Source organism: Schistocerca serialis, chromosome 6 (assembly GCF_023864345.2).
Source record: "Schistocerca serialis cubense isolate TAMUIC-IGC-003099 chromosome 6, iqSchSeri2.2, whole genome shotgun sequence".
Taxonomy (NCBI): domain Eukaryota; kingdom Metazoa; phylum Arthropoda; class Insecta; order Orthoptera; family Acrididae; genus Schistocerca; species Schistocerca serialis.
Window position 1 is genome coordinate 623,529,384 of NC_064643.1, and position 27,704 is coordinate 623,557,087.

The 27,704-nt window shown below is 38.7% G+C and overlaps 1 protein-coding gene across 3 annotated transcripts in view; it reads right to left on the minus strand.

Annotated features, from left to right (window-relative positions):
* The window catches only part of LOC126484412 (E3 ubiquitin-protein ligase mib1), a 631,979-nt gene that overhangs the window by 538,040 nt on the left and 66,235 nt on the right, over positions 1-27,704 (minus strand). For all 3 annotated transcript variants that reach the window (XM_050107920.1, XM_050107919.1, XM_050107921.1), the window contains exons 8-10: positions 25,225-25,372; positions 20,589-20,830; positions 20,279-20,476 (exon numbers count right to left, since the gene is read on the minus strand). In XM_050107920.1, the coding sequence (XP_049963877.1) occupies positions 20,279-20,476; positions 20,589-20,830; positions 25,225-25,372 (588 nt within the window). The remainder of the gene's footprint in view (positions 1-20,278; positions 20,477-20,588; positions 20,831-25,224; positions 25,373-27,704) is intronic.

A 27,704-nucleotide genomic window follows, 5' to 3' on the forward strand; every position in this document is an offset into this window, starting at 1 on the left:
TCAGGACTGGCTCTCCCAAGGCTGTCAGTAGTTCTAATGGAATGTTGCCTACCACCCGGGGCCTTGTTTCGACTTAGGTCTATCAGTGCTCTGTCAAACTCTTTACACAGTATCATATCTCCCATTTTATCTTCATCCTCTTCCATTTCCATAATATTATCCTCAAGTACATCACCCTTGTATACAGCCTCTATATACTCCTTCCACCTTTCTGGTTTCCCTTGTTTGCTTAGAACTGGGTTTCCATCTGAGCTCTTATTATTCATACAAGTGGTTCTCTTTTCTCCAAAGGTCTCTTTAATTTTCCTGTAAGCAGTATATATCTTACCCCTAGTGAGATATGCCTCTACATCTTTACATTTGTCCTTTAGCTATCCCCGCTTAGCCATTTTGCACTTTCTTTCGATTTCATTTTTGAGACATTTGTATTCCTTTTTGCATGCTTCATTTACTGCATTTTTATATTTTCTCCTTTCATCAATTATATTCAATATTTCTTCAGTTACCCAAGGATTTCTACTAGCCCTTGTCTTTTTACCTATTTGATCCGGTGCTGCCATCACTACTTCATCTCTCAAAGCTACCCATTCTTCTTCTACTGTATTTCTTTCCCCCATTCCTGCCAATCATTCCCTTACGCTCTCCCTGAAACTCTGTACAACCTCTGGTTTAGTCAGTTTATCCAGGTGCCATCTCCTTAAATTCCCACCTTTTTGCAGTTTCTTCAGTTTTAATCTACAGTTCAAAACCAACAGATTGTGGTCAGAGTTCACACCTATCCCTGGAAATGTCTTACAATTTAAAACCTGGTTCCTAAATCTCTGTCTTACCATTATATAATCTATCTGAAAAATTCCAATATCTCCAGGTCTCTTCCATGTATACAACCTTCTTTCATGATTCTTGAACCAAGTGTTAGCTATGATTAAGTACGCTCTGTGAAAAATTCTATCAGGCAGCTTCCTCTTTCATTTCTTACCTCCATTCCATATTCACCTACTACTTATCCTTCTCTTCCTTTTCCTACTATCAAATTACATTCACCTGTGACTATTAAATTTTTGTCTCCCTTCACTATCTGAATAATTTCTTTTCTCTCACCATATATTTCATCAATCCCTTCGTTATCTGCAGAGCTAGTTGGCATATAAAATTGTACTATCATGGTAGGTGTGGGCTTCATGTCTATCTTGGCCACAATAATGCATTCACATTTTAAATAACCATTAAATGTCATGGAGGAAACAGGCTCAAGATCTTTATTAGAAAATAAAGGCTATATATGGATAATGCAATACTTGTGTAATTTGATAAAATTAAAATTCTAACCACCTCTCCTTCCGAAATTACAAAAATGATAAACTCACTCAAAAGTAAAAGCCCACATGGACTTGATGGCATTTTAACAGAGTACTAAAAGCTTGTTCCCACCAAATAAGTAGGATTCTCAACCGCATATGTAATAGGTCACTGACAGACAAACATGCTACATATTGCTAAACCACTGCATGAAAAGGGGGATAGGTCACATGCCAACAATTACCACCCAGTCTCTCTCCTGACAGCTCTGTTGAAAAAGTAATAACTAACAAAATGTCAATTTGGTTTTCAGAAAGGCTTTTCAACAAAACATTTTCATTGATCAGATATTAAATGCTTTGAATAACCGAACATCACTCGATGGCATTTTTTGACTGCATGACTCATGCAATTTTTCTAGATAAGTTTAAGTATTCTAGAATGAGAGGGACAGTGCACAAATGGTTTAGTTCATATTCAACTGGAAAAGTGCAGAAGGCTGAAGTAAACAGTTCACATAATGTGCCAAACTGTCAGATTTCTTAATCTAGGGAGGTATGAGGAATGGGTGTCTCACAGGGTTCAATCTTGAGCCCCTCATTGTTCTTAGTATAGAGTGTGTTTGTTTTAACTTAAGACAACTAAATATATAAAAAAATGATGCATTGCAATAAAAAAAGGAAAAACACACATTTTAGGTGAAAAGTTAATATTAGTAAGGCGACATTAGTCTGTGTTACAACTGGCCACCTCCTAACCATCCCTCCTACATGTGCGGGGTCAACTTTGTATTTTCAAATGGGAACCCTCCCCCATTTTTACTGCATATTCAGATTCTATGCCAAAAAATATTTAGGGTTTACTCAAGCCATTGTTTCCCAATCAAGGTACATAGCACTATAATAAGGAAAAACATCATGTGTGGCCATTTTTGCAATTAAGATCGAATGCATGAGACTACATTTCATTTACAAAGTAAATGTAAATCTTTGTGTCCTAACAGTTGATACTGATATTCAAACAGTACTTGAGCATTGCAAAAGTGATTGTATAGTGCACATAATATGGCCCAACATTGGCACCATTGAAATTCATATGCGAGCGCGCGCGCGCGCACGCGCAAGCGCACGCACACACACACACACACACACACACACACACACACACACACACACACACACGCACACACCATCGCTTAGCACCCCATCATGCAGTGAGCACCAGTGCCTTTACAGGCACGAACATTGAATGTTTCGCCACCACTCCTCTCTGGAGCCTCTTCTGGCACAGCTGGCATACTGGATCTTGTAGCTGTCACAGAGTAGATTACAATAATTTTACTTTACAGTGAGGCTGTAGCAATTCGATGCTGCTGTTGCTCTCTGTACTGAACATTTTGCCGACAGGCCACAATATCGTGCAACTATTAATCGTGCTGTACAATTTACTACTGAAGGACATGTGATGCTTAAAAAGCAAACTTGTAGAGCAATTGTAAAGAGAAACATCAATAATGAAATTACAGTACTAGCTGCAATGGCTTGTAATCGACATGGAAGCATCCGAGACATATCGTTGCAGTCTGGAATAGTCCACACAAGTCTCTGGGAGATCTTACACCATCAGAAATACCACCTCTACCAAATCTCAATGTACCGAGAACTTCATGGGAATTATTTTCAGAATTTGATGTGGTTTTGTAATTGGGCACTCGTGGAAATACAGAACGGCCCACAATTATTTTTTCAGGTAATGTTCTCTAACAAGTCAACATTTAAGATCAATAGCAAAATTAATCGGTATAACGTATTATTGGAATGTGGATCACCCGCACAGGGTATATGAGGTTGCTTGTCAACATCCATAGTCTGTTAATGTTTGGTGCAGCATCATAGGCAACAAATTAATTGGCCTCTTTGTTGTGCAAGACACACTGCACAGGGAAAAATGTTGTGAGTTACTGCAAGAAGAGCTACCCATTCTGTTGGAATATGTACCCTCATAGAGAAACATAGCATTTGGTTGCAATATGACTGATGTAGAACACATTACTCTACAAGAGCCAAAGAACAACTGAAACGCAATTTCAATGGTCACTGGATCAGTAGAGGTGGTCCGGTAGTGTGACCTGCCAGGTCACCTGCCACCTTGCATCACCGGAGTTTTTCTGGTGGGGTTATCTGAAGAACAAAATGTATACAGAAGTACCAACTACTCAATAGAAAATAATAGAAAGTTTCAGAAGTGCTTGGGGAAACATTCTATCACACATGCTTTCAAGTTGTGTTCACGTATTCCATGCACAAATTAATAAATTAATCAAAATGGAAGGTCATCAGTTTGAGCTTTTTTTACAATTTACAATTAATGTGAGAGGCAACAAGATTCACTGAAATCAAGCAGCCCAATGGTAATAGGCAAGGAGATTCATCAAAATCAAACACCCCAGTAGTGAGAGGCAAGGGGATTCATCAAAATCAAACACCCCAGTAGTGAGAGGCAAGGGGACTAACTGTTAGCAAGCATCCCGCTGGGAACAAAAAACTCACATCCATGTCGTTGTTCATGTATCACGCTGGCAGCAGGACAACACTCCTATAAAACAACGGTTTTACTTACACAAGCTTTCAGAGCCATTGGCTGCTTCTTCCGGCAGAAGGGCTGAAGTGGAAGGAACAGGGGTGAAGGGAAAGGAATTGAGGAGGTTTAGGAAAAGGGGGTAGAGTTTGGGAAAGTCACTCAGCAACCCATGTCAGCAATTACTTACTGGACAGGATGAGAAGAAACTAATGATTGTTGGGGACTGCACAGGGTGAGATTTGAAAACCTGAGAGCTTAAAGGTAAAAGACAGGGTAATATGTAAGACAGAGATTACTGCTAAAACATCATGCACGAGTTAAAAAGAGTGAAAAGCTAATTGTATTGTGCGTAACAGAGGTGGGTGGGGGATGGTAAAAAATGGACAGGTCAGAAAATGAAAGATGTAGAAAACTAAAATGGAATGAAGAAAGGAGTAGTTACGGTGAAGAACTGCTCAGACAGAAGAAACTAACATAAATTAAGGACATGTTGTAGTGCTAGTTCTCATTTGTGGATTTCTGAGAAACTGGTGTCTCGAGAAAGAATCCAGATGGCATGTGTGGTGAAACCGACACCGAGGCCACGACTGTCACGTTGTAGAACATGCTCTGCAACAGTACATTGTGTCTTGCTGGTATACACCCTCTGCCTATTCTCATTCATACAAACTGTTAACTCTGTGGTAGTCATGCCACTGTAAAAGGCCAAACAGTGCTTACATAATAGCTAGTTTATGATGTGATGTTTCACAGGTGGCTCTCCCTTTGATAGTATATGTTTTGCCACTTACGGCGCTGGTGTAAGTGGTGGTAGAAGAGTGCATAGTGCAAGTCCTGCAGAGGGATGGTCACAGGGCTATCACATCCAATCCTGGTATTGCTGATCCTTTCAAAAAACAACATGGTAGCACACTAGTCACTCAGTATTATCCTGGTCTTGAAGGTATTAATTAGCTACTTCGACAAGGCTATGATTTCCTAAAATCATGCAGTGAACAACATGGGAGCACACTACTTGTCACTCAGTATTATCCTGGTCTTGAAGGTATTAATTAGCTACTTCGACAAGGCTATGATTTCCTAAAATCATGCAGTGAAATGAGATCCATTCAACCTGAGATTTTGCCAACTGCACCTAGAATAGTGTTTCAATGCCCTCCCAATCTCTGCAATATCCTTGTCAGACCCTATGCTTCTTTTGCACCCATCTCCCTACCCTGTGGTTCCTACCCCTGTGATCGTCCCTGCTGCAAGACTTGCCCTATGCACTCTCTTACCAGCCATGCAACTGGCAAAACATGTACTATCAAAGATAGAGCCACCTGCGAAACGACATGTCATACATCAGCTGTTATGTAAATAATGTTTAGCCTTTTACGTCAGCACGATTACCACCAAGTTATCAGTTAGGTTGAATGGGCATAGGCAGAGGGTATATATTGGCAACACACAGTATCCTGTTGCAGGATATTGTCTCAGCATTTCTTCACAATACCTACTCTGTTCTTCACTCCATTTTAGTTTTATTTTACATTTCTACATATTTCATTTTCTGATCTGTCTATTTTTCGCCATCTCCCTCCCTTCTCTGTTACATACAAGGTACTTATCTCTTCACCCTTATTAATTCTCTGTGTTGCATGTTACCCTGTATTCTACCTTCAAGTTCTCAGGTTTTCAAATCTCATCCTGTGTAGCCCACAACAATCAGTCCTTCCTCCTCATCCTGTCTGGTAGATCTCCCCCAACCCAGGGATCTGGGTGACTTTTCCAAACTCTACCCCTTTTCCTAAATCTCTCTAGTTTCTTTCCTCTTCACCCTCTTCCTCCCCTTTCAACCCTTCTGCCAGAAGGAGCGACTCCCTCCAAAGGCCTGCATAAGTAAAACTTTTTTTTGTGTGTATGTTGTCCTGCCCCAATTGGTGAGTAGATTTTTTATCTATACAATTACATTACACAGATATTGAAATAGCTATCAGCAACACTAAATCAAATGATGAACACAATGGTTTACATTTATATCATAATTGAAATGTACAATCAAATGCTTGGTTCCTAATTGCAAAAACACACACACTTGGTATCTGTCAATGACAGCACCATCTACCACAAATACAAAAACAACAGTTTTTTGGTTTAGTATCTGAATATGCAATAAAAATGGGGGGGGGGGGGGGGGGGGGTTCACATTTGAAAATACAAAGCTGACCCCACCCAGGCAGCAATGGTGGTTAGGAGGTGACCAGTTGTGGCACAGACAGATATCTCCTTTGCTAATATTAACTTTTCACCTAGAACACTTTTTTTTCACATAAGGCATCATTTCTGGGAAATCTAGTCATCTCAATTTAGAACAAATCACTCAATATATTAATGACTTACCACTCTGTATTCATGACAAAGCAAAGCTAATTCTTTCTGCTGACGATACAAGAGTAGCAAGCACACCCAGCATTTGAGAATTAGCTGAGGAAATTGTAAATAATGTCATGGACTCTCATTAAATTTTGATAGAACACAGTATATACAGTTCTGTACAGTACATGACATAACACCATTGAGAAATGTGGACTTTGAACAGAAATCTGTGACTAAGGAAGAATACTCAAAATTTTTAGGTGCATGCACTGATAAGAGACCGAACTGGAAGAAACAAATTGATGATGTGCCTGAATGTCTGAGCTCAGTTACTATTAGGATTACTGCATATTTTGGCAATGAATGTACCACTAAATTAGCTTGCTTTGCCTATATTCTTTCACTGCTTTCGTTTGGCATCATATTTTGCTGTAATTGATTATTAAGGTAAAAAGTGTGTAATCAGAATAATAATTGGAGCCTGCCCAAGATCATCTTGCAGATATTTATTTAAGAAACCAAGGATATTCGCTGTAGCTTCACAACATATATATTCACTTATAAAATTTGTTATGAACAACCCATTCCAATTCAAAATCAAAAGCAATGTGCAAAGCTAAAACACTGGGAGAAATTTTGATCTTCACTATTTTCAGTTAAATCTAACTTTGGCACAGAAGTACGTGAATTATGCTGCCACAAAAGTCTTTGGTGAGTTACTGAATAGCATCAAAAATCATACAGACATCTAACCAGAGTTTAAAAACGAATTAAAAGGCTTTCTGAATGATAACACTGTCTACTCAATAGACGAATTTTTAGATGTAAATAGTACTTTACAATTAAAAAAAAAATGAATAATGTCTTATAAATAAACCTTCTGTTAAATTGTCATGTTCCACATCATAACAGAGTGTCATATTCAATATCTATGAAACAAGTATCAACCCATTTCAGCCTGAATTAATTTTCACTTCTTTTTTACAAATCAGATATTTATTTGTTCATTGTCATTAAAGAAACATACTAAAACTAGCTAAACAAGAAAGTAATTAAAATTTAAGAAAGAGAGGGTGTAACATGTATGTCACACTAGGCAGATCATGCATTTCAAGTAAAGTAAATGACAGAAGTGTATGTCATTTACATTATGTTTGGGCAACAGCATCCATTCTCTATGATATGGTACAAAACACACTATGCACAAACCAACATCACATTCTTGGAGTTCCTTTGCACCATTTTCTTTGTTTCTGTGGCACCACAGCTAACAGATGACTTTTTTTCATCGTATTTGATGTCATACAGCACTCTACCTTGATATCGATTACTGGCAGGGTGGCCAGGACCTCTAGGGATTGTTGCAATGGAAGCTAGGTAACATTTCACAATGTGGTGCTGAAACTGCAGAAGTGATATATTCATACCTGTCTTCCTGCAGAGAAGCCACACATTACATACAGACACATCCAGCGCCCATCTAAAAATTGGCCACCACCATTTCTTTCCTCTGATGTTCACTCTATACATTGCTGTATCTTTGTCCATTAGGTCAGTTCCCCCCCAATATTTTTGCTGTATTCTCCAATAACATGTTGCCACATTACAAGTATTCTTTTTGTCTCTTGTCTTAAATATCGGCTCACAGAGTTTACTGGACTGATCACATGGCTGGTCGAAGCAATTGTTACTGCAGAATTAACTAGCCATCTAGTAATAATCATTCCACTTTTTTTGCTTCTCTTGTAATCAAAATCTCCTCTCTTATTCCTTTTGTACATTGGCTTAGAGGTTATAAGTTGACATTCTTTAGGCAGACAGTTCTCACGAATAGTGCCAGTTGTACAATAACCTCATCCTTTTAGGTGAACCAACAATGTTGGTGATTACAGTACAATGTTGTTGATTACAGAGTGAGAATTTTCACTCTGCAGCAGAGTGTGTACTGACATGAAACTTCCTGTCAAATTAAAATTGTATGCCAGACTGAGGCTCGAACTCGAGACCTTTGCCTTTCGCGGGTAAGTGCTCTACCAACTGAGCTATCCAAGCATGACTCATGACCCATCCTCATAGCTTCAATTCTGCCAGTACCTCATCTCCTACCTTCCTAACAACACAGAACCTCTTCTGCGAACCTTGCAGAACTAGCACACCTGGAAGAAAGGATATTGCAGAGACATGGCTTAGCCACAGCCTGGGGGATGTTTCCAGAGTGAGATTTTCACTCAGCAGCAGAGTGTGCACTGATATGAAACTTCCATGTGCCGGACCAAGACTCGAACTCGGATCCAGCACACAATGGCCTCACCCTCAGTTTTAAAAAGACACACCATATTCAGTTCTCCAAACTAGCATACTACACCAATAGTGTAACACAAGCAAGAAAATAATAAATATGGTGGAAGCTTCAAAATTCTTAGGTGTCCATACTGCTGAGCATTTGAACTGGAAAAAGCATATTTCTGAACTTCTAAAACAACTTAGTTCAGCCGCATTTGCAATTAGACTCATTGCAAAGCTTGGGGGCACACAAATCAGTAAGTTGATACATTTTGCACATTGTCATTCAATAATACACTACGGAATAATGTTCTGGGGTAAGTCTTCATTGCTAAAAGACATGCTGTATGAATAATTTGCAGTGCTCACTCGGGATCATCTTGTAGACATCTGCTTTAGGAGGTGGGTATTCTGACTACTGCTTCACAGTATAATTATTCCTTCATAAAATCTATTGTATATAACTCATTACAGTTCAAAAGGAACAGTGGCGTACATATAATACCAGAACGAAAAACAACATTTATTACTCAACATTGTCTTTAGCATAATAAGGGGTGCACATTGCTGCAACTGCAACGTTTGATCACTTACCCAGTGATTATAAAGTGTCTGACAGACAGCAAAGTAATATCTGAAAACAATCTGAAAGAGTTTCTTCTCGACAACTCCTCTTATTCTGCAGAAGAATTTCTATTACTGTAATGTGTAAAAGACGGTGTGAAGGTATTACTAATTCATATCTGTATATACTTTTTAAAAAATTACAAATTAATTTGCAATGTGAATGTGAGTCAAATCACATCATCACATTTTGTCAAGCATATGATCCATGGAACATGAAACTAACTAAAACTGACTCAAGAATGGGAACAGTGCATGTAATGGTAAATTATTCTGGTTCTCTTTTTCTATCCTCTATTTCCCTTTACAATTCATGTTTTAAAATGCCACTCCCAACTTTAATACATTGAAATAAGGAAGGAAGGAAGGAAGGATTATGGCTTAATGTCCCACTGACAGTTATCAGTAGAGGCAGAGTCTGAGCACCTATTTCCAAATGCCATTCTAGTGCTTTAACCACTGGACCACCTTGTTCACCCAGTGCATTGTACATGAGGTATAAAACGGATATAAGGTGACAGTGGCATTTCAGACCAAGAACTTAACATAATACACAACAATAACACCCCTTTTTTTCATTCCTAATACTTCAAACAGCTGTGACTTGCAAAACAAGAAGAATAGAGGATATATTTAAATGATGTTTTCTCTTGAGAACAGCTCATACTATCGGCTTTTCTGTGTGTCAGTTTCCTCAGAAAGCACGATATATTCATTACTACAAAATATCATAATACGTTTCCCATAAAAAAAAGAAGAGAGAGAGAGAGAGAATTAAAAAGTCCAAAAGGTTCCCACAAAAAAATTATTGTATCAGGGATTTCACTGAAAATAACACACAGCCCTACCACGATTTTCGCAATTAATTTTAAATAAATCTGAAGCATACAGTAACCATTTCTTATTAGGTAGCCCTTAACTGCTTCTATCCGAGTTGAAACACTTCATTTATGCGAAATTCTGTAATTATGTGGCCTCAAAACAGAAATAAATCTAAACATTTCTTAATACACTAATTCAACTAACATTTCTACTGGCAAAGTTTGCCTCTACATACAACGAGAAATTTCAGTTTTGGTAGGTACGAAGTTTCCTACATTTATTGTAGGTAATATTCCATCTCCAAAGAGCACAACACCTAAAGTTGCACACACAGTCTTCTCTTCGACTTGATTCGACAACATTATTTGTTCACTCTGAAATTTCTGGAGCAGAAACACTGCTGATGCTGGTTGTCCACTTCATATGGAATCAGTTGAACAACAATTCTCACACCTTGTTCTTCAAAATATTTTAGTTAGTCTGTAGACTGAATCACTGACAGAATTACTCCTCTACCTATTTCAAACTAGTGTTCTCTCCAACAATTTTTCCATCTTCCAAAAATCTAGATACCACAAAGCCATATATCAGGATTGTGGACAATAATGTGGCAGCTTACACAGCCAAGTCATGAATACAACAATTTCTTGCATGCAAACCTTCAAGTTGAATGTGCATTCTCTGGCAACAATTTGACGTATTCATGAAAATGTCAAGGTTACTTGTTCTTAATGGCATGGCTCAAGTCAGTATAAAGGTATCAGAGTAATGAACTGAGCAAATAGGTTCTCACAAAGTGGCATAATAATGGGCCCCCTGAGTCAGTATCACATTGCTTAAAACAATAATTACTATAGTATACTTTGGAGGATGTGGCAATGCATGTTATATTTAATACAAACCAGTACTTCATAGTGCTTGCACAATGTTTCATCCTCTGTAACCCTGTCCACAGAGAATCAGATGTAGCAAAATTAGTCCAATTCAGTGAGGTTTCCTCACATTTGTAAGACATTTTGGTTCTCAATTTTCACACATTTTATGATACTGTAATTGGATATCATTTAGCTCACATACAAAAATAAAAAAGGAAGGATGATTAGTGTTTCGCAAACCATCAGCTATGACGTCATTAGTGACTAAGCAGAAGCTGAAGCTGGACAGAGATGTGGAAATACATTGTCTGTGTACTTTTCACAGTTATCTTCCCAGCAATTGCCTTGACTGATTTAGGACAGTTACAGAAAGCGTAAATTTTGTGGCTAGACATCGACTTCAATGCTACTGTTACAAAATTTGAGTCTTGCATTTTTACAATGAGAATGCAGATAAAAGCTTATTTCAATGGCCTGATCCATGTAACTGAGTGTATACCTCTGAAATAACAGCTGAAATATTTATTTTGCTCTGCTAATGACTGTGTGGCGCTGAGCAGGAAGCAGCTCATATTCCTGTGAGGTTTTCCTCAGTTGGCATTGCATCAACATTCAAACACATATATTCTCTTCAACCTGTGGTGCAAGGAAAACTGTATTGCACACAAATGATGCTATATTAAGCTACAGAAAACCATTGCTGTGAACATGATCTTTGCTTTAATGCTACGTACCATTTCCTAAACATGGAAATTGGCCATATTCAGAGTACACAACTCTCTCCTAATGATACCAATTCACCAATCTCCTTTCATGGTACTATATTACTTGATTATTTGCAACCTACGTCATGCTCAAAGTTTACTGACATTATCAATCCTTCTTCAGCCAACTCTAAGCCATATTCCAGCAAGACAATGCTCATTCTTCTCGGGTATGGAATATGCAAGCCTTTTTCAGAGAATTTGGGGTAGCCCTGCTCACCTATTCTGTCTCCTGCCCATCACGCTACCCACAAAACATGTTTCAGAGAGGGCTGGTTGGCAGTTCATTCATCACTGTCCTTTGGCAACCACTGTTGATGCTTTGTGAACTTACATACAAACGATTAGCAGAAGATTCCTATGGACATATCAATGACCTCTACAATTCTGTGCCAATATACTTCTTCTTCTTCTCCTTCTCCTTCAGCTCTATAGTTCACTGTGAGCCACGGCCTCTTCAAAAATTCTCCGTCAATCAACATAATCCAACATTCATGCTTTCCATCCTCTACAGCCCAATTTCATAAGGTCATGATACACAGAGGCTCTAATTGTAGCGCCTTAGGATTTCACACGGTAAAGAAGTTTTAAAGGCAGAGAGCAAGATCAGTTATACAATCTTATGTTTAGATACCTGTGTTACAAAATTCACTTCAGCCACATCTACCACTGTTTCTCTTGTGATTTTCACAAACTGCAGTGCACAAGTAGAAAAACAAATCATCACCTGGTAGAACAAAAGTTCAGATAAGACCTCCAGTATATTTTCAAGCTGTCAAATTTTTGGATGATAAGGAAGACCTTATGTCTATCATTATTGATTCTGCTCACATAATCAGTTACCGAGTTACTTGACGACTTCATGCAAAACATGATATTTTGCATTCCACTCACTCTCCACATGGAAACTTGACTACTCTGAAGCTTGATTCTAAATCATCATCCATCAGAGAACAAACATATTGCTCCATTCAGTGAGTTCCTCAGTCAACAATGTTCAATCATTAAAAGAAGTAGATATTTAACGGAATGAAGCACAGGGTGTAGAACTCACGGATAACAAGTTAAAATGTAGTCAACACATGGATAACCTTGTCAAGAAGCTCACTGCAGCATCTTATGCCCTTAGAAGTGTCTCTCACTGTGTTGCTCTGAAAGCAAAAGTGTTGCCTTATTATGCATGTTTTCATTCCCTGTTGTCTTCTGGGGCAGCACGCAAAATAAATGAGGTGTTTGTTCAGGAGAAGAAACAATTAGAATATTGTCTAAAGTATATAATTGTACACCCTGCATGAGCATTTTTAAGGATCTAGAAATTCTTACACTTGCTTCCCAATACACTGAGTCATTAATAGTCTTTGTTGCCAATAATAAAAATCAGTTTCAACTGAGCTGTGATGCACAAGTCACAACACAGGACACAAAAATAATTTTCATGCAGACTTTGCCTCCTTGTAAAGGGATCAGAGTGGAGTTATGTGCTCTGGTGATATGACATTCAAGAAGCACCCATCTAATGTAAAGTAAGAAATTAAGCATATCTACCAATTCCAATAAAAATTGAAAGCCTTTCTCACTATCCACTGTTTCTACAAATGATCTGAATATATATTAACGTTATATTATAAGATCAATAGACAGGCAGTCAAAAAAATTATATGAATATTTAGAATCAGGGACTGAACAGTTCTGTTAGCTCCATAGCAAAAGCATTTGTTGTATGCTGTGCAGCAAGTTATAATGAATTATAAATAGGATTCAATACATATAGATGTAAAAATGTTTTCTTTGAAAAATACCACTGAAATCAAGTAACTCTTAAGCTGCTAACAGCAGACAAACAGCAGCTGTGTAACAAAACTGAAGAGACGGCAGCTTTCTTTCACAGCAGTAGCTTTCAGTAAATTTAAGTGGCAGAAGTGGAAGAGGCCTGGAGATAGTGGAAGAATTCGGATAGATTATATAATGGTAAGACAGAGATTTAGGAACCAGGTTTTAAATTGTAAGACATTTCCAGGGGGAGATGTGGACTGTGACCACAATTGGTTATGAACTGGAGATTAAAACTGAAGAAACTGCAAAAGGGTGGGAATTTAAGGAGATGACACCTGGATAAACTGACTAAACCAGAGGTTGTACAGAGTTTCAGGGAGAGCATAAGAGAACGATTGACAAGAATCGGGGAAAGAAATACAGCAGATTGAGAATGGGTAGCTTTGAGAGATGAAATAGTGAAGGCAGCAGAGGATCAAGTAGGTAAAAAGACAAGGGCTAGTAGAAATCCTTGGGTAACTGAAGAAATATTGAATTTAATTGATGAAAGGAGAAAATATAAAAATGCAGTAAATGAAGCAGGCAAAAAGGAATACAAACGTCTCAAAAATGAGATTGACAGGAAGTGCAAAATGGCTAAGCAGGGATGGCTAGAGGACAAATGTAAGGATGTAGAGGCATACATGACTTGGCGTAAGATAGATACTACCTACAGAAAAATTAAAGAAACTTTTAGAGAAATGAGAACCACCTGTATGAATATCAAGAGCTCAGATGGAAACCCAGTTCTAAGCAAAGAAGGGAAAGCAGAAAGGTGGAAGGAGTACCGTATTTACTCGAATCTAACCCGCACTTTTTTCCGGTTTTTTCAATCCAAAAAACCACCTGCGGCTTAGAATCGAGTGCAAAGTAAGCGGAAGTTCTGAAAAATGTTTGTAGGGGCCGCCACAACTAACTTCTGCTGTCGAATATATATGTAGCGGGAGGATGCTAAGTTCACCAGACTTGGATACGATGTGACGTCATTATGACGTATACACGCTACATCGAAAACGATAGAAACCGTATATCGACTATTCGACTTTTGTGAACTTTCGAGAGATTGTGACAGGGTAGAGCTGTGCTCTGCGCCATTCGTTTAAATGTGTTTTGCGTTCCTTGCGTTTAAATCGTGTATTGCACTGTGTTTGTGTCCTGTGCGTTGTTTTTCGTTTGCTCGTCTCTAATTATGTGTTCAGCATTCGAGAGACTAATGAGAGAAAAGCTTACCACCATGGAATGCTTTGACACTATCATACCACCATGGAATGCTTTGACACTGCATTCAATCATTTCATACGTCAATCAGTACTAGACACTAACCTTTGGTTAAGATTACATTGAGAAATCCACTTCCCTTTGAATTTCATCTCCGGTCGAAGATTTTTCTTCAACAATGCCTCATATTTTTCTTTTTAAGTTCGAAATTCAATTATTCTACACATCAGTCATTACTGGACACTAAGGTACCTGTCTCTGCGGTCCGAGTGTAAAATTACTTGGAATTTTGGTTGATAAAAGACTATCTTGGGATGGACATATAAATGACTTAGCTAACAAACTCTTTCAGCTATATAAATTAAGAAAAAAAAGTCAGCAAGAGTATGCTGCTACAATCTAATATGTACTGACAAGACCAATTGTATGAAATCATACTAAAATGTTGATAATAAATAAATATTATTTTCGGCGTAAGCATTCAATACAACAATCACACAATCTAATCTGATGGGGACATAAGAAGACATAAGAAGACTTCACTTTTTTACGTGGCGTTTTCAAGGCCACGGTCAGGAATATTTCTATTAATATCCAGCTCTTTTACTTTTATTTTGGCGAAATACATATACGCTGCCACACTGAGCTGTTTTCAGAATCGCACGTGTCAAAACAAACCACTAGCTGACGACAGTTTAGAATCTCGAACGTTCGTAAAAAAGTCGATAGGTGTGTTAATCGACTAAAGCGTATATACGTCATAATGACGTCACATCATATCCAGGTTGGGTGAACTTAGCATCCTCCTATGTAGCGCTACACAGGCATGCTTTGCAGGCACAATGATAAATACTGGCGCCAAAACCTCTGCGTCAGTAAATAAATTTAAAAAAAAAGGTGGAAGACAAGCTTTTTTTCCTCCGCCCCGAGTTTCGACCACTGCGTTTTCATACATTATCCATCGAAGTAGATACAAATTCCGTATTGTTCATCTTCGAATGTTGCAGCGTTTCAATGTACTACGAAAATCCAATTGGCGAGACTGTTCAGGGATGTTTGTCAATACGGCCAACTCTACGTTCTGAATTTTTTCCTACCTGTGAGCAGAGATGGTTGCTAATAGGAACTTTTATGAATTGTGAATCACATGCGGTATTCGCTTCACCATAAGAATAATACGAATATAAACATTTTGCCATGTATTCTTTCATGTTTGCTGCTTTCTCATTTTAATCCTTTCTGCCTAATAAACTACGAAACTAGAATGAGACAACAGCAAACGCGGAAGAATATACATATCATGTCATGTTTATATTCGTATTATTCTTATGCGTAATAGTGATACAGTCAGAAATGAAGCACGGCAATTGACTAGATTTTTAAATCTAAGACGACTCTAATTTCTGTGCAGAATATAATGTCTGCAAAGATTTTCAAACGGAGAAAAATTTTCTCTAAACTCTTGTTCAGAACATCTTCTATCATACGCAGTCTATTATTTGGTTCTTGTTGATCATTATCAAAGAAAGCAGCAGTGTAAGTAACAACAAATAGCAGTCTCGTGCCATTGTTTCGCTAATGAGACGATTCCATTCTTTAATTGTAAGCGGTGGTAGCACGCACAAAAGCAAGCCATGCCGCGAGCTGCGATAGGCCGTAAACACTCATTATCAGAATGCGACAAACAATGCATGACACAGTACAGTAATGCATCTTCAGCTTAGAGTGACGTCAACACCTATAACAAAGAGAACGGCACATATCAGATCAAAGAAAAATAAGCAGTCAATTCAAACCAGACGAAGCACGTGAAAAAGGAAGGGTACCCACATAAACACGGACGGAGCGCCTGACACATAGCAATGGCTACCTGGTAAAGTTTAACTGCTAAGCTTATGACTCGAACCAAACTACTGTAGCTGTATCGTCATTCATTCAACCTAAATTGTGTCTCATATTACAATGTACCAACTTTGTTTTGGTTTCGAGGTGCGGCCAAAAATTTCTCTCCCCCCTTGAATTTCGAGTCTCAAATTTCAGGTGCGGCTTAGATTCGGGAAATTTTTTTTTTTCCTTGATTTCGAGTCTCATTTTTCAGGTGCGGCTTAGATTCGAGTGCGGCTTAGATTCGAGTAAATACGGTATATAAAGGGTCTATACAAGGGCGGTGTACTTGAGGACAATATTATGGAAATGGAAGAGCATGTATATGATGATGAAATGGGAGATATGATAAACATTCCATTAGAACTACTGATAGCCTTGGGAGAGCCAGCCCTGACAAAACTCTACCATCTGGTTAGCAAGATGTATGAGACAGGCAAAATATCCTCAGACTTCAAGAAGAATATAATAATTCCAATCCCAAAAAAAGCAGGTGTAGACAGATGTGAAAATTACCGAACTATCAGTTCAATACGTCACGGCTGCAAAATACTAACATGAATTCTTTACAGACGAATGCAAAAACTGGTAGAAGCCGACGTTGGGGAAGATCAGTTTGGATTCCGTAGAAATATTGGAACAGGCGAGGCAATACTGACCCTACGACTTACCTTTGAAGGTAGATTAAGAAAAGGCAAACCTACGTTTCTAGCATTTGTAGACTTAGAGAAAGCTTTTGACAATGTTGACTGGAATACTCTCTTTCAAATTCTGAAGGTGGCAGGGGTAAAATACAGGGAGCGAAAGGCTATTTACAATTTGTACAGAAACCAGATGGCAGTTATAAGAGTCGAGGGGCATGAAAGGGAGGCAGCAGTTGGGAAGGGAGCGAGACAGGGTTGTAGCCTGTCCCCAATGTTATTCAATCTGTATATTGAGCAAGCAGTAAAAGAAACAAAAGAAAGATTCGGAGTAGGTATTAAAATCCATGGAGAAGAAATAAAAACTTTGAGGTTCGCCGATGACATTGTAATACTGTCAGAGACAGCAAAGGACTTGGAAGAGCAGTTGAACGGAATGGGCAGTGTCTTGAAAGGAGGATATAAGATGAACATCAACAAAAGCAAAATGAGGATAATGGAATGTACTCGAATCAAATCAGGTGATGCTGAGGTAATTAGATTAGGAAATGAGACACTTAAAGTAGTAAATGAATTTTGCTATTAGGGGAGCAAACTAACTGATGGAGCAAACTAACTGATGGTGGTCGAAGTAGAGATGAAATAAAATGTAGGCTGGCAATGGCAAGGAAAGCATTGCTGAAAAGAGAAATTTGTTAACATCGAGTATAGATTTAAATGTCAGGAAGTCTTTTCTGAAAGTATTTCTGTGGAGTGTAGCCAGTGGAAGTGAAACATGGACGATAAATAGTTTGGACAAGAAGAGAATAGAAGCCTTTGAAATGTGGTGTTACAAAAGAATGCTGAAGACTAGATGGGTAGACCACATAACTAATGAGGAGGTATTGAACAGAATTGGGGAGAAGAGGAGCTTGTGGCACAACTTGACTAGAAGAAGGGATCGGTTGGTAGGACATGTTCTGAGGCATCAAGGGATTACCAATTTAGCACTGGAGGGCAGCACTGACGGTAAAAATCGTAGAGGGAGACCAAGAGATGAATACACTAAACAGATTCAGAAGGATGTAGGTTGCAGTAGGTACTGGGAGATGAAGAGGCTTGCACATGATAGAGTAGCATGGGGAGCTGCATCAAACCAGTCTCTGGACTGAAGACCACAACAACAACAACAACAAGCATGACTAACACTAAGCATTACATTAATAGTTTATTGTTGGTGTAGTATACACATTAGGTTTTTCTGATGTTTTTGTCTAGTGGAAATATATACATTGACTTGTTCTACATCCTTGAAGTTTCTCCTTCGTGGTAGGCTCTACAGAACACAATGAATGAATGAATGAATGAATGTGTGATGTCATGTGCTGATGAGATGCCTACCATGTGGGTGAGAGCACTGACGCTACCTTCTGTATGATGACTGCACCTTGTTGCAGCTACAAGGCTTGCTGCAAGTGAGTTGCATTCTGTAGCCTTTTCCGGCATATTGTGAGCAAGAAATGAAGCTTATCTCAGACTGTAGTTTCTTGAATGACTAATGTAAGCTTTCATCATGCTTCTCTCACATGAACTAAACAATCTGCTGCTACAATTCATGAAACACTTCCTGCTTTAGTCCCCTGGAAGTCTGTCATATGGAACAGGTGTTCCTTCATATATTCTTCATATGATGCCCCCCTAAGAATATTCACTTCTGTGACTTAAAATTTTCTTCTTACTCTGCAGTTGTCTGTGCCTTCTGCTTCATGAATTACCAATAACTTAATATAATTGTTGTACTGTTTGCGTGAACCAACCATGAACTTGTACGAGGGTTGGAACATAAATAGTAACAACTATTTATTCACAACCGATACAAAGGAGTTACATGTTTGCACCCGTTACTGTCCTTCAAAGTAGTCACCAATGTTGTGTAGAGCCGTTGCCAGTGATGTGGAAGACGTAGTATACCGTTAGCAGAGCCTGTTTTGTTGATGGTGCGAATGAGCGGTATACTGCCAGTCGAATCACTGGAACAGTTCTGGTCGTTTTTGGAGCATCACCTGTGACCAGCTTTGCAAAAGAAGTGGCGACACTTTCCGCTCAGCCCACCCATTATTTTGCACGAATATGTATGGGCGCAAACAACACAAGCTGTGGCTGCTCTGTTCGGTCGATGGGACTGGGAAGTACTGTACCATCCACCATACTCCATGGACTTAAGTCCTTGTGACTTTCATTTGATTCCAAAGATGAAGGAACCAATTCATGGCATTCGCTTCAGAACTGTTCCAGAGATTCCACAGCCAGTAGACTGCTCCATTTGCACCATCAACAGAACAGACTCTGCTAACGGTATACTACGCCTTCCACATAGCTGTTAATGGGTTCTACACAACACTGGCGACTACTTTGAAGGACAGTAACAGGTGCAAACATGTAACTCTTTTGAATTGGTTGTGAATAAATAGTTGCCACTATTTAAGTTCCAACCTACGTATATCCGCATTTATCAACAATGTGTTGTCTTTTCAGTTCCCTTGTACTGAATTGGCAAAAATTCGAACACTTCTTGCTAACAGTGTGTGTCCTTATTTTTGCCAAACTTGACAATCAACATCACTGTTGAGCAATAGCAGCCATAGTGCTGTTGTTGTACCTTGCATTTCATTTTTTGTCTAGCATCTTGTGTATTCTGTTTGAACATGTTTATGATAGTATTAATTTGTCTCCTGTAGAAATGTGTACTATTGTTGAGTATTTTTCTGTTGTAAAGTCAGTTCAATTCCGATTATAATTAGCTTCTAGCAAGCTGCAGTTTAAGCGCAGTAAATGTTCACAAAAAGCAGGGTGTGGGGGATGCATTTCGATTGTAGGTAATACAACGAAATTTGCTGGCTATCCACCACTTCTCTCGCAACATTCATCATAGTGCTTGGCAAACCTAGTACCCCTCCCAACCTTCTGAAATCGTCAAGTTAAATCTGTGTGTGACCTCAACTACCAAAGCTTTATCTGTAAATGTAAAACCACCCTGTATTTTTTGAATTATGGATTTGAGCAAAATCTTTCCATAGTCAGATAAATACAGTAAACTATTTTCAACAATCAATACCAGAAGCAGAATATTCAGAAATACCTGTAAGCTGGGATGACATCCGAGCTCTAGAAGTGTTTTTACTACTCCAACATGACCTTTGTTCACAGCAATATGTAGAGCAGTCTGGCGTCTCTTATTTCGAGCATTCAAATCTGCACCAGCATGAGCAAGGAGTTCCATTACACCTGGTTCGTCGCCAAAAGCTGCATGATGTACTGCTCTGTCACCATCTTTATCCTATAAAGCAACATCAAAGTCTACGTAAATATGTTTCCAGCATACTGTAAGTTGTTAACTAAACACTGAGCACTAGTAAGCATTCAATTTGACACACATAATATATACTAACCTCTATTTCCACATCAGCCTTATGTCGTAGCAAGATTTTGATTACTTCTAAATGGCCATTCTGGCTTGCAGCCTGCAGAGCTGTATGACCTCCAAATACACCGTTTACATCTGCATCAGGTCTCTTAAGGGAATCTTCACACTTCTGTGCATCTCCATTTGCTGCTGTTTTGACAAGCTCTTCTGTCACATCTCCAGAAACATGTGTTTCAAATAACTTTTTAAGCAGTGCACTCAGCCTCTCTGGAACATAAAAGGTCATTTAACCCAAATGTCGCAGCAAGAAATTATGCTTCCTAGAGAATAATTCAAATGCCCATCTTGTGCAGGACACAGATATGAAAGAGAATGGTTTGGTATCAAATTGACCAAAGCCAACTGAAATAATTTTAAGATATTTGATAAACTTCAGAAAAATACTTCCTTTTCTTCCTTGCTTTGGAAGGCCATAAATTTAATGTATTGATCCACAACAACAACTCTTGTCGGTTGACCTGGTGTCTTGCCAAAGAGTCACCAAGCACATTATCTCTGGTGTTCTGCTATTTTTTTTTCGCAACATGTACACAGAGTCCATGTAAACAAATACCGTTCATCATGTGTTTCCTGTGTCACCAAGTCAACAGAAAATATTAGTTTGTGTTTTGTTCCAAACAATTTTTAAAGGAGAATTTTGTGTGTCCATTTGATAGAATGATGTAGTGTGATTGTTGTTGTTGTGGTCTTCAGTCCTGAGACTGGTTTGATGCAGCTCTCCATGCTACTCTATCCTGTGCAAGCTTTTTCATCTCCCAGTACCTACTGCAACCTACATCCTTCTGAATCTGCTTAGTGTATTCATCTCTTGGTCTCACTCTACGATTTTTACCCTCCACGCTGCCCTCCAATACTAAATTGGTGATCCCTTGATGCCTCAGAACATGTCCCACCAACCGATCCCTTCTTCTGGTCAAGTTGTGCCACAAACTTCTCTTCTCCCCAATCCTATTCAATACTTCCTCATTAGTAATGTGATCTACCCATCTAATCTTCAGCATTCTTCTGTAGCACCACATTTCGAAAGCTTCTATTCTCTTCTTGTCCAAACTATTTATCGTCCATGTTTCACTTCCATACATGGCTACACTCCATACGAATACTTTCAGAAATGACTTCCTGACAGTTAAATCAATACTGGATGTTAACAAATTTCTCTTCTTCAAAAACGCTTTTCTTGCCATTGCCAGCCTACATTTTATATCCTCTCTACTTCGACCATCATCAGTTATTTTGCTCCCCAAATAGAAAACCTCCTTTACTACTTTAAGTGCCTCATTTCCTAATCTAATTCCCTCAGCATCACCCGACTTAATTAGACTACATTCCATTATCCTTGTTTTGCTTTTGTTGATGTTCATCTTATATCCTCCTATCAAGACACTGTCCATTCCATTCAACTGCTCTTCCAAGTCCTTTGCTGTCTCTGACAGAATTACAATGTCATCGGCGAACCTCAAAGTTTTTATTTCTTCTCCATGAATTTTAATACCTACTCCGAATTTTTCTTTTGTTTCCTTTACTGCTTGTTCAATATACAGATTGAACAACATCGGGGAGAGGCTACAACCCTGTCTTACTCCCTTCCCAACCACTGCTTCCCTTTCATGTCCCTCGACTCTTATAACTGCCATCTGGTTTCTGTACAAATTGTAAATAGCCCTTCGCTCCCTGTATTTTACCCCTGCCACCTTTAGAATTTGAAAGAGAGTATTCCAGTCAACATTGTCAAAAGCTTTCTCTAAGTCTACAAATGCTAGAAACGTAGGTTTGCCTTTCCTTAATCTTTCTTCTAAGATAAGTCGTAAGGTCAGTATTGCCTCGCGTGTTCCAGTGTTTTTACGGAATCCAAACTGATCTTCCCCGAGGTTGGCTTCTACTAGTTTTTCCATTCGTCTGTAAAGAATTCGTGTTAGTATTTTGCAGCTGTGACTTATTAAGCTGATAGTTCGGTAATTTTCACATCTGTCAACACCTGCTTTCTTTGGGATTGGAATTATTATATTCTTCTTGAAGTCTGAGGGTATTTCGCCAGTTTCATACATCTTGCTCACCAGATGGTAGAGTTTTGTCAGGACTGGCTCTCCCACGGCCGTCAGTAGTTCCAATGGAATATTGTCTACTCCGGGGGCCTTGTTTCGACTCAGGTCTTTCAGTGCTCTGTCAAACTCTTCACGCAGTATCATATCTCCCATTTCATCTTCATCTACATCCTCTTCCATTTCCATAATATTGTCCTCAAGTACATCGCCCTTGTATAGACCCTCCATATACTCCTTCCACCTTTCTGCTTTCCCTTCTTTGCTTAGAACTGGGTTTCCATCTGAGTTCTTGATATTCATACAAGACTTCTCTTATCTCCAAAGGTCTCTTTAATTTTCCTGTAGGCGGTATCTATCTTACCCCTAGTGAGATAGGCCTCTACATCCTTACATTTGTCTTCTAGCCATCCCTGCTTAGCCATTTTGCACTTCCTGTCGATCTCATTTTTGAGACGTTTGTATTCCTTTTTGCCGGTTTCACTTACTGCATTTTTATATTTTCTCCTTTCATCAATTAAATTCAATATTCCTTCTGTTACCCAAGGATTTCTACTAGCCCTCGTCTTTTTACCTACTTGATCCTCTGCTGCCTTCACTATTTCATCCCTCAAAGCTACCCATTCTTCTTCTACTGTATTTATTTCCCCCATTCCTGTCAATTGTTCCCTTATGCTCTCCCTGAATCTCTGTACAACCTCTGGTTCTTTTAGTTTAGCCAGGTCCCATCTCCTTAAATTCCCACCTTTTTGCAGTTTCTTCAGTTTTAATCTACAGATCATAACCAATAGATTGTGGTCAGAGTCCACATCTGCCCTTGGAAATGTCTTACAATTTAAAACCTGGTTCCTAAATCTCTGTCTTACCATTATATAATCTATCTGATACCTTTTAGTATCTCCAGGGTTCTTCCATGTATACAACCTTCTTTCATGATTCTTAAACCAAGTGTTAGTTATGATCATGTTGTGCTCTGTGCAAAATTCGACCAGGCGGCTTCCTCTTTCATTTCTGTCCCCCAATCCATATTCACCTACTATGTTTCCTTCTCTCCCTTTTCCTACACTCGAATTCCAGTCACCCATGACTATTAAATTTTCGTCTCCCTTCACAATCTGAATAATTTCTTTTATTTCATCATACATTTCTTCAATTTCTTCGTCATCTGCAGAGCTAGTTGGCATATAAACTTGTACTACTGTAGTAGGCGTGGGCTTCGTATCTATCTTGGCCACAATAATGCGTTCACTCTGCTGTTTGTAGTAGCTTACCCGCATTCCTATTTTCCTATTCATTATTAAACCTACTCCTGCATTACCCCTATTTGATTTTGTGTTTATAACCCTGTAGTCACCTGACCAGAAGTCTTGTTCCTCCTGCCACCGAACTTCACTAATTCCCACTATATCTAACTTCAACCTATCCATTTCCCTTTTTAAATTTTCTAACCTACCTGCCCGATTAAGGGATCTGACATTCCACGCTCCGATCCGTAGAACGCCAGTTTTCTTTCTCCTGATAACGACATCCTCCTGAGTAGTCCCCGCCCGGAGATCCGAATGGGGGACTATTTTACCTCCGGAATATTTTACCCAAGAGGACGCCATCATCATGTAATCATACAGTAAAGCTGCATGCTCTCGGGAAAAATTACGGCTGTAGTTTCCCCTTGCTTTCAGCCGTTCGCAGTACCAACACGGCAAGGCCGTTTTGGTTATTGTTACAAGGCCAGATCAGTCAATCATCCATACTGTTGCCCTTGCAACTACTGAAAAGGCTGCTGCCCCTCTTCAGGAACCACACGTTTGTCTGGCCTCTCAACAGATACCCCTCCGTTGTGGTTGCACCTACGGTACGGCTATCTGTATCGCTGAGGCACGCAAGCCTCCCCACCAACGGCTAGGTCCATGGTTCATGGGGGGAGGATATTCTGTTTAACAAACTGTATTAGCATGGACTGCTATACATGGAAAGTACCTAGTAGACCAACAACACCTATGTAATACCATTACATGACAGCAGCAGAGAGACAGCAGAGGGCTGGCCAGCACAAGAAGGAACAAGTGAGACAAGTATGATGTGGTAAACAAATGTTTAAAGATCTTTTCATATTCACTGTTCTTAATGAGTGTATTAGAGACTAATCAAGTCGCAGAACTAATACACCCCTGGACATTACCACTTTACAGAATAGCCTTAGTGTTTCATTTTCCATGCCACTAACATTATGATAACAACTGTATTTTACTATGTTTTGGGGTTAAAAAAAGAAAAAAAAAGTAATCTAGTATCCTCAAACATTCATCACATCATCTCGATATGATTAGTCCCATCTCATGTGCCAGCCAATGCTATGATGTCTGTCTGCCACTCCTGTACAGCAGTGCTATTCCGTCACTGCTGGAGAAATTGCAATTCTGTGTGTTTTGCTGTCCCCATTTGAACATATTTGTTTAGGCTGGCTCCAACAACACACAGATAAAAATTGCGAATATCTGCCAAATAGAGAAAATGACTCTTAGGAGAAATGCAGAATAAAAGATAATAACTTTATTACCATACCTCCACTAGATGTTCCTGGAATACTGCCATCTGAAGATGCCACTTTTGTGACAGCAACTGGATTATATGTCCATGAGGTGCCACAAACTTCAACTTTCAGATCATTGTCATGATATATCTGCTGCACTCTACCAATTTTTCCCAGAGTCTGAAACATATTCACAAACTCTTATTGGAGCACAACAGCTGCTAAAAAAATTAGAAAAATCTTCAAGAGTTAACACAGAAAGAAATTACCATATTCTGCTACAATAACAACAAATATCATCTTGCTGAAGAGTCAAATTTATAGATCAGCAGTGAATGTAAGTAATCAATGATGAAATCATCAAGCAATGAGGTACAGGAAATCGAAATGAAAATAAAGATTTTGATCACCAAGAAATTGACTGTGCCGATAAAATGCAGCAACCTGAAATCAGTGTGATCTAGAGGGTTAATCACCAGTAAAAGGGAATTAACTTATAAGGTGACAAAATGCATAGATTCACACTTGCGTATCTATGCAACCTTAAAAAAATATTGACATTAATAACTAAGCATATAAAGAACATGTTAACAATGGCAAAATGTTATATTACTGCTGTGGGGGATTGCATTATTCAGGAAACTTTTTTATTGTGTAGATACAAATTTTCCAATACGTCTGTAGATATTTTTGATCATTCCCTCTGTTACATAATGAAAGATCCTCCATCCAAATCAGACTAAAAAAGGTAATCTCTCATGGGCCTGAAGAGAGGTTTGAACACCACATTTAAGGTTACACACTCTGAAGTTGCAACACAAATTTACTTGCTGCATGTGTAAATTGTCTAAAGAAGACACTGTTCCTGTGTTTAGAAGATAATGTAGCACTAATATGAAGTTCCATTTTGAAGGTAATAAGACTTTGTATACCAATATATAATGTACTGATATTATTAAATAAAGTGTATAAAAAAGTCTCTAATTGTGTCATGGGTAGTGATGCATCCTGAAACATCCCAGTTGCTAATCAGTAGCATCAGCTCATTTATGTGGCATAAGCTATATGGGGTATTTGCCATAGAGTATGTTGTTGTAGTTGTTGTCGTATTCAGACCAGAGACTGGTTTGATGCAACTCTCCATGCTACTATATCCTGTGCAAGGCTCTTCATCTCCAAGTAACTAGTGCAACCTACATCCTTCTGAATCTGCTTACTGTATTCCTCTCTTTGGCTCCCTCTACAAGTTTTACCCTCCACGCTTCCCTCCAATACTAAATTGGTAATCCCTTGATGTCTCAGAACATGTCCTACCAACCGATTCCTTCTACTAGTCAAGTTGTGCCACAAATTCCTCTTCTCTACAATTCTATTCTTCAGTACCTCCTCATTAGTTTCGTGATCTACCAATCTAATCTTCAGCATTCTTCTGTAACACCACATTGCGAAAGCTTCAGTTCTCTTATTGTCTCAACCATTTATCAGCCATGTTGCACTTCCATACATGGCTACACTCCATACAAATACTTTCAGAAAAGACTTCCTGACACTTAAATCTATACTTGATATTAACAAATTTCTCTTCTTCAAAAATACTTTCCTTGCAATTGCCAGTGTACATTTTACATCCTCTCTACTTCGACCATCATCAATTATTTTGCTCCCCAAATATCAAAACTCATCTACTACTTTAAATGTCTCACTTCCAAATCTAATTCCCTCAGCATCACTGGATTCAATTTGACTACGTTCCATTAGCCTCTTTTGCTTCTGTTGATGTTCATCTTATATCCTTCTTTCAAGACATTGACCATTCCATTCAGCTGCTCTTCCACGTCCTCAGCCATCTCTGACAGAATTACAATGTCATTGGAAAATCTCAAAGTTTTTACTTCTTCTCCATGGATTTTAATTCCAACTCCATTTTTTTTTCTTTTATTTCCTTTTTTACTGCTTGCTCATTATACAGATTGAATAACATCAGCGATAGGCTACAACCCTGCCTCACTCCCTTCCCAACACTGCTTCCCTTTCATGGCCCCTCCACTCTAATAACTGCCATCTGGTTTCTGCACATATTGTTAATAGCCTTACGCTCCCTGTATTTGACTCCTGTCACCTTCAGAATTGAAAGAGAGTATTCTAGTCAACATTGTCAAAAGCTTTCTCTAAGTCTACAAATGCTAGAAACATAGGTTTGCCTTTCCTTAAACTATCTTCTAAGATAAGTCATAGAGTCAGTATTGCCTCACGTGCTCCAACAATTCTATGGAATCCAAACTGATCTTCCCAGAGGTTGGCTTCTACCAGGTTTTCCATTTATCTATAAAGAATTCTTGTTAGTATTTTGCTGCAGTGACTTATTAAACTGATAATTCAGTAATTTTCACATTTGTCAACATCTGCTTTCTTTGGGATTGGAATTATTATATTCTTCTTGGAGACTGAGGGTATTTCACCTGTCTCATACGTCTTGCTCACCAGATGGTACAGTTTTATCAGGGCTGGCTCT